We start from the raw sequence: 8,696 nt of genomic DNA on the forward strand, positions 1-8,696 counted from the left end.
AATTAAACATAAAAACCCCAAAACCAGCCATAAAACCAATTTTACAGAACCCAACCACAAAATCCACCACAAGTTACCAGTGGGTCAGGTGTTAACCCTTTCAATACTTCAATCCTCCCTCAAGTAAAAGAAAAAAACAAAATATAAGCATATAAATACCCATAAAACCATCAAAGTCAGTAAAGAAGAATCTAAATCTAATTTAAAAAGAAGGAAATAATCTTAATTTTAAAATTAAAATCCTCTTGTAAACTATAAAGTGAAAACATTTTTTCTTTATAACACATAAAATTATAAAAAAATAAAAATGTTCAGAATCATATCAAACAAAACCTGCATACTAAAATAAACAACTTTTTAAAAAACTGTAATTTCATAAAAAGTTTAAACAGGAAAAAAAGTAATCCACTACCCCCTAGAGAAGATCTCTATTCCCAGAGATACAAATAATTTGTAAAGTAAATAATAAAATCTTTTACCTTTAAAGAATTCATCTTTAAAACAATACCCCATAAGTTGACATGGCTCATCAACAAACTGTAAAACAGCTTGTAGCACAAAAACCAACTTCAGAATAAGAGGTTCCCCAGACAACTGTGATCCATGACAAAATTAAGAACCACAAATTCCTATGTTTTTCCTCTTGTAAAAAAATCTCCACAACATTTACAAGAAAAACTTCTTTCCCTAAGTCAACTAAAAAATGACTATTCTAGAAATAGTAAAATTAATAGAAATTTTAGATTTATTTTCTTTACATTGTCATAAAAAGAAAAAGTTGTAAAAAAAAAAGTGTTCTAAATAATTTATTTTAATTCTTACTACTTTTTTCCTTTTAGTTACTTTTAATAAAATTTTCTTTAAACCCTTTTGGAATTTTAAGCCTACTTTACCTTTCTGCTAATCCTATCTCACAACAAAATAAATACATAAATACTTAACCGACACTAAAACCCACCACATTCATAAATACATTAATTAAGAAATCTCAACATTAGAAAAAATTTAAATTAACAAACCAAAACAACTACGATGTCATAAAAAACCCTTTCCCAAAATTTCTCTGATTTTCTAAAGTCACCAGTAAAGGCTGTTTAGTTCTTTTGATCTCCTGACAATCTCTTGTTGGTATTTCTCCAGGGAGTCCAACTCAGAGTACACAAACAATTGTAATTCCTTTAAATGTCTCATTGAGTGAGTTTTTTTAGTGGATGGGAGTCAGGGCTTGTGTGTCCTGCTTGGCCCAGCCCAGGCAGGGCTTTCCCAGCCACATTCCACACTCCATTGCCCAGCTGGAGCCGCTGCTGCCTCTGAGTTGTGCTGCCCCAGCCCCAGGGACGCTCTCCTTGTCTGCCCATTCCCCCACGCTCTCTGGGCAGGGATGGCCTCACTGGGGGCTGCTGACATCCTCAGCAACTTGGAGGCTGCTGCTGAATTTCACTGCTCCAGAGGCTTGTTCAGCCTTCAGCTCTTCAGTGCAGGAATTCAGTGTCCCAGGGCTCATTAACATTCAGAACACCTGAACAAGCCAAGCCTCTGGGAATCATTTGAATTTAATTTTCAAATCATTTGTGGTTAATTAGACAGATCTCAGTAGTATATCCAAAGTGAATGCAATATATTTAAAAAGACAGTGAGAAAAAGATTTTTACGGTCCTCTTTAGTTTTTTTCCCCTGTTAATTAAATGATGTGTGCAATCTCCAATTGACACTGAATCCAAGTACCTCCTCATGCAGTTGGAATAGATATGAAAATCAAGACCCTTCATGGCTGACAATCAATCAGACTCTGTCCCTACCCCCAGCCCACCATTTCCCCCATCCAGGCCCTGGCACTCAGAGCAGCCTTGTGCAAATCTGAGCTCCCTCCAGCCCAGGCTGCACCTGCAGCTTTCAGCTCCTTGGCTCCAACTCCCACCTGCTTTCCTTGGAGGAGGAGCTGCCCGAGACACAGAAGGATGTTCATTTCTTGTCAGCCAACAAAGCCAAGGGAAGGCACAGCTCCATCCAAGGCAAAAGTCATTCTTCTCTGTGGCTCTGCCCTGCCCCTGATTCCCACAGCCTGTCTGGTTTCATTCATTCCTCCTGTGCCAGGCACTTTCTGGGACAAGGGAGCTCTGCTCTGGGGATGGAGGGAGGTGCAAGTGCAGTCACTGGCATGGGAACCACAACTCATCAGGTTTGTGTCCTTTGGGGGTCAGGAACTGGTGAGACTCAGAGGCACAGAAAGGTTTCTCTTCATGGCCAGCATAAAAAATGTGAAATGATAAAATGTAATAAACATCAAAACACTTCCCCAGCTCCTTCTGACATTGCAGCAACATCTGACATGTCCACCATCCACAAGGGATTTCCATACACTAAGGATTTTAGACAAAGATATAGGAAGAGGTGCTATAAAAGATAAAACTACAACTAAGGAAGTATTTAAACTTCTGAAAGATTGGGCAATTCTCTGAAGCTCAAAGCATGATGCCCGTCAAGGGAGATGCATTGTAATGACCAGAGAACATCTGCAGGAGGAAGTCTTGGAGCAATGGGAAAGACATAGGTCCAGCTGCTCTAAATTAAGAGATGTCCTTAGACATGGCCATTTAACCAGGAGGGATGGAAACCCCTAAAGAAGGGGGTCATGAAATATTAGACTAAATGTTGGTGGCAAAGGGAGAGGGAAAAATCAGTATTTCTTCTTCTGCCATCAGTCAAAGAATCCAGTAGATCCAGAAAATTCCTGTTACTGGTTGGAAAACTTTGCCATTTCTTAAGAAAGCTCAATTGACACAGATATAAAAGATTTGCTTGTATATTATGAAACTAACAGGTATTAAAACCTGTGTCCCTTTCCAGGCAGACATCAGCTGTGTGCCCATGAACAGGCAGTGCTACTTGTGCCCTGAGGTGCCCAGCTGGGATTGGATCTCTCCCAGAGCACCTGAGGGAGATCAGAGCACCTTGCAAGCTGCAGGTCCCTGACAGTCCCGCAGGGCACCTGTCCCATCAACATCTGCTCTGCTCCAGTCTGAAACAGGGCCCAGCATGGTGCTGGGATCATCAGAGAGCTGAGGTGTGTGCTGGAATTCAATGGCCTCCCCATCCCGCAGCAGCCCTGCATTTCCCTCCTGCAGCCTTGGTCTCCAGCCCAGCCATGGAGGCTCTTTGGGCTCTGGAGTGTTGCTGCAGCCGCCAAGGGCAGCTGAGCTCTGCCTTTGGCACAGTCAGGCCTGGCCAGCGCAGGCCATGCTCAGCAATTGCTTGTGTGTGCCTGGCCTTGCTGTCAGCCCCGGCAGCGGCTGCGTGGCCCCTTTGTGGCCCTGTGCTGGCCCAGCCATGGTGGCCCAGCCCCTGTGCAGGCCCAGCCCAGGCCAGGAGCATTGCGGCTGGGAACGGCCCCTGTGCCGTGGTGCCCACAGCAGCCTTGGGGCTCTGTGCCCCATGGCCTCCCTGCTGGGCAGCCTCTGCCAGCTCCTGCAGAGCCCCTGGCACCTGTGGGGCTGCACAGACAGCCCTGCCCCGGGCTCTGCCGGCCTCTGGGCCAGCAGAGAGGCAGCCAGGGCTGGCCATGGCCGGGAACAGGCCCTGAGCCCCGCAGGAGGATGGAGCTGGGCCACAGCCAAACTCAGCCCAGGCCAAAGCTGGGCTCAGCAGCCAGGGCTGCCAACGCATGGGCACAGAGGCTGGTGCTGACAAATGTCCTGGGCCCCTCCCTGCTCTGTCCCTGCCACCAAGGTCACAGAGCCGCCTCCTCTCTGGGCCACTTGCCTGTTTGCAATGCCTTGCACAGGCGCTGGCCCTGCCCCACAAGGCCTGGCCTGAGTCCTGCCCCTGCACGCTCAGCCAGGCTGAGATGGACACTGATGGTTTCTGGGCCAGGCTCTCGGAGCCCAGCCCAGCTCCCTGCAAGCTCTGCCAGCTGCCCTGAGCTCTGGGCAGCACCAAGGGCCTCTCTGAGCCCAGCCCAGCCCAGCTGGCTCTGGCCCCACAGCTCTGCTCAGGCCAGGCTGCTCTGGGCACTGGCCCCACGGCCTCAGCCCCTGCCAAGGGCACAGCAGCAGCTGCAGCTGCCACAGGACTCAGCCCCAGCCATGGGGGAAGGTGCTTGGCCAAGGCCAAAGGAGGCTCCCTGGCTGCCCTGCTCCCCTCGGCCTGAGGTGCTGAGAGCTCTGCAGCCCCTGCTGCCATCCCATCTGCCCAGGGCAGCACAAGAGCCCCGGCCTTGGGGCCCTCAAGAGCTGCTCCTGCTCCAGGCCCAGGGCCCATGCCAAAGCTGGGACAGCAGCCACAAAGCTGTGCCCATTTCTGTTCATTGCTGCTCTGATGGGCATGGATCTGCAGCCACTTGGAGGTTGGTGATGAATTTCACTACTCCAGAAGCCTCTTCTTTTTGGAGCTCTTAAGTTCAGGCACTCAGGTAAAAAGGCTCATGAACATTTGTTCACAACACTTAAAAAAGAAAAGCCCATAGGAATAATCTAAGTTTTCATTTCTACTGCGGTTAATTAGACACATTTCGGAAGTGTATATAAAGTGATTCTGCTATATTGAAAAAATAGCAGAGGGAACTGAGTTGTCTTGTTTTCTTTTCCTGTTCATAGTTTGGTATCACGAATTGATACTGACCAATTGATATTGGTCCAATTGATATTGACCCCCAATACCTTCTAATGCAGTCTGAATGGATATGAACATCAAGACCCTTCATTGGTTGATAATCGATACTTTTTTCTCCCCACTCCCTCTCCACCATTTCCCACATCCCACCCGTGGGACTCAAAAGGATCAGGAACAGTGTGCCCAGCAGGAGTGATTCTTCCCCTGTGCTCAGTAATGTTTGGGCAGCACAGTGTTAGGTCACAGGAACTGGTTGCCCAGAGAGGTAAGTGAGTCACTGTCCCTGGAAGTGTTTAAGGAAAGACTGGATGTGGCACTCAGTGCCATGGTCTGGGTGACAAGGTGGTGTTGGGTCCCAGGTTGGATTTGGTGCTCTCCAAGTTCATTTCAAGCCTGGTTGATTCTCTGATGATTGTGACACTGCAGGGCCCTGGGGAAGCAAGGGGCCATTGTGACACTGCGGGGCCCGGTGGCACTAAGAGGACCATGGTGACACTGTGTACGACATGGCAGCACAGAGCCAAGGGGCCATGGTGACACTGTGGGGCTGAATGGAAGCAAGGAGTCCATGATGACAGTCTGGGTCCTGCTGGAACCACAGAGGCCACTGTGACACTGCAGGCCCTTGTGGAACCAAGGGTCCATTGTGACACTGTGGAACCAAGGAGAGCCTTGGGAGAGCCTGGGGACAATGGAATCAAGGGGCCAGTGCTCCATTGCAAGGACTCTGGGAACTGAGGGAACAATTGTGACACTGTGGTGCCCCATGGAACCAAGGGTCCCTGGTGACACTGCAGGATCTTGTGTCACCAGGGCTCCATTGTGACACTGCAGCACCAAGGAATTCATTGCGGCACTCTGAGGCCTCCTGGAACCAAGAGGCCACTGTGACCCTGCAGGGCCCTGTGGAACCATGCAGAGCATTGTGACAGAGCAGGACCTGGTGTCATGATGGGGCCATTGTGACACTGCAGGGCCCCATGGAACCAAGAGGCCAGGGCTGCTCCTCAGGGATTCCTGGAATGAAGGAAACATGTTTGACAGCGTGGTGGCCCTTGGGACCAAGAGGCCATTGTGACACTGTGGAACCAAGGAGAGCATTGCTGCACTGCCAGACCTCATGGAACCAAGGATCCACTGTGACACTGCAGGGCTTTGGGGGACCAAGCATCCATTGTAACACTGTGGGGCCCAGGGATCTAAGGACTTTGTTACACCAAGGGGTCCCATGGAACCAAAGGGACATTGTGACACTGGGAGGCCTCATGGAACCATGGAGAGCATTGGGACACTCTGAGGCCTCATGGAACCGTGGTGACACCAAGTTGTCTGCTGGAGGGTAGGAGGGCTCTGCACGGGGCCCTTGACAGGCTGGATCCAGGGCCCAAATCCAACAAGGTGAGGTTTAACAAGTCCCAGTGCTGGGTCCTGCACTTTGGCCACAACAACCCCTGCAGCACTACAGGCTGGGGACAGAGTGGTTGGAGAGCAGCCAGGCAGAAAGGGACCTGCAGGGACTGATGGACAGCAGGCTGGACATGAGGCAGCAGTGTGCCCAGGTGGCCAAGAAGGCCAAGGGACATTCCCATGGTGCCAAGTCAGGAACTGAAATGGGGAGTGGGGCGAGAGAGGAAAGGGCAAACAGGGATGGGCTGTTTTTAGGGGAGGGAACAGGCTGGGCAATAGGAAGAAATTTGTACCAGAAGAGTAAAGAAAGCAAAGGTGAAGCAGAGGAAATGGTCAGGGCAGTTTGGGGGTGGCTGCCAGGCAGCCCTGGCTCTGAGCAGCAGCGTCTGCAGTGGCACAGGAAACTCCCAGCTGATGGGAACAAACTCTCTGGCTGAGTGCAGAGGCCAGGACAAAGCTGAGTGGTTTCCCTGGTGTCCCGCAGGCCTTGCTGGCCCCAGGGGCTGATGGCATTTGTGCTCCCTCAGGTTCATGTCCCCACAGCAACATCATGGGGGTGCTGCCCCTGCTGTGTGCAATGCAAACAGGGGCTGCTGAGGCAGTGCTGCCGTGTCTGTGCCTGCAAGGATGGGGCACCTGTGTGAGCTGGGGGAGAGGCCAGGGCTGCAGAGGGGGGATGTTGTTGGCAGCTGCATGAGGACGCTCTGGGACGCTGCCCTGGGCTGTGCAGCGCACTGGGCATGGATCAGCCCCTGCTCTGCCGCTCCTTCCCGTCTGCCCCAGGACCCTTGCAGAGCCCCAGCCATGCTGTTTGCTCCCAGCCTGCCCACGGCCAGCCTGGGGCTGCTCACGGGGGTTTCTGTGCTGAGCATTGGCCTGGCCGTGTTCTTGAGAGAGCCTGGGCAAGGAGCCTGGAGCCCCCAGGGCCTGGCCTGAGGCGTCAGCGCTGCCCCAGCAGTGCCCATGGCCTGTCCCTGCTGCAGCCCCGGCACTGCCACCTCCAGGGCTGTGCCCGGCCCCGAGAGCACTCAGGCCCTGCAGCAACACCAGGGCCACCAGGGCAGCGGGGCAGGGCCACGGCAGCAGCACTGGCAACACCAAGTGCTGCTGCTGCTGCTGCTGGGCACAGCTGCTGGGCCAGCACTGATCTGCCCCAGCTCTGCACACAGACATTGCTGCTGCAGCTCCAGAGAAGGCAACAAAAGGGCATCTCTGCAGAAAACTCTGCTGGGATTTGCTTTAGTTCCTTTAAAGCCATTGAGAGCACAACCCCTCACTGACCCAGTCTGTAGTCACAGGGAAGGTGGAGAGAAACAAAATGAGAAATGGCACAAAGATTAACATTTCCTTTTTGACAATATAAAAATATTAAAACAAAGGAAAAGAACCTCCAAAATTAAATGAACAAGAAGGATCAAAGATAACTTATATTACAAGTGATTTGCAGAAATTGGCCAGCAGTTTAATGTTTGCGAAACCATCCACTCATCAGCCTCCACACTGCAGCCTTGAGCTCCTGGTTCCTCAGGCTGTAGATGAGGGGGTTCAGGGCTGGAGGCACCACCGAGTACAGAACTGACAGGGCCAGATCCAGGGATGGGGAGGACAGGGAAGGGGGCTTCAGGTGAGCAAATGTGCCAGTGCTGATAAACAAGGACACCACAGCCAGGTGAGGGAGGCAGGTGGAAAAGGCTTTGTGCCGTCCCTGCTCAGAGGGCATCCTCAGCACAGTCCTGAAGATCTGCACATAGGAGAAAACCATGAACACAAAACAGCCAAAAGCTACACAGACATTAACAGCAATGAGCCCCAATTCCCTGAGGTTTGAGTGTGAGCAGGAGAGCTTGAGGATCTGTGGGATTTCACAGAAGAACTGGCCCAGGGCATTGCCATGGCACAGGGGCAGGGAAAATGTATTGGCCGTGTGCATGAGAGCATTGAGAAAGGCACTGGCCCAGGCAGCTGCTGCCATGTGGGCACAAGCTCTGCTGCCCAGGAGGGTCCCGTAGTGCAGGGGTTTGCAGATGGACACGTAGCGGTCGTAGCACATCACGGTCAGGAGGAAGTACTCTGATCCAAGGAAGAACAGAAAGAAAAAGACTTGGGCAGCACATCCCGCGTAGGAGATGTTGCTGGTGTCCCAGAGGGAATTGTGCATGGCTTTGGGGACAGTGGTGCAGATGGAGCCCAGGTCAGTGAGGGCCAGGTTGAGCAGGAAGAAGAACATGGGCGTGTGCAGGTGGTGGCCGCAGGCTACGGCGCTGATGATGAGGCCGTTGCCCAGGAGGGCAGCCAGGGAGATGCCCAGCAAGAGGCAGAAGTGCAGGAGCTGCAGCTGCCGCGTGTCTGCCAATGCCAGCAGCAGGAAGTGCCTGATGGAGCTGCTGTTGGACATTTGCTGGGGCTGCACATGGGCACCTGTTCATGGAGAAAGGACAGTGACAAGTCAGCAGAGGCTGCTTTGAGCAAAACCTGGGCCATTCCCTGCAGACTGCCCCGCTGGGACTCACCCAGCCTTGTTCCTGCTCTGGGAAAACCTTCACCCAGGTCCCTGCCTGAGCTCCAGTTGTGCTGGCTGAGTGTGCCAGGAGCAGCCAGGCCTGTGCATGGGGGCTCTCAAGGAGCCACCCCTGCCCCACTGCCCTGGGTTTGTGGCCATGTGGCAGAGGGACAATGCTGGA

General features: G+C 51.9%; 1 protein-coding gene across 1 annotated transcript; it reads right to left on the reverse strand.

Moving 5' to 3' along the window:
* Positions 1-7,477: 7,477 nt before the first annotated feature.
* Positions 7,478-8,410, reverse strand: LOC143693051 (olfactory receptor 14A16-like). Its single transcript, XM_077173099.1, has one exon. It carries the CDS (start codon positions 8,408-8,410, stop codon positions 7,478-7,480), a length of 933 nt encoding a protein of 310 aa, XP_077029214.1.
* Between the last annotated feature and the right edge of the window lie 286 nt (positions 8,411-8,696).

The sequence above is a fragment of the Agelaius phoeniceus genome, unplaced genomic scaffold, assembly GCF_051311805.1.
Source record: "Agelaius phoeniceus isolate bAgePho1 unplaced genomic scaffold, bAgePho1.hap1 Scaffold_115, whole genome shotgun sequence".
NCBI classification, from domain to species: Eukaryota; Metazoa; Chordata; class Aves; order Passeriformes; family Icteridae; genus Agelaius; species Agelaius phoeniceus.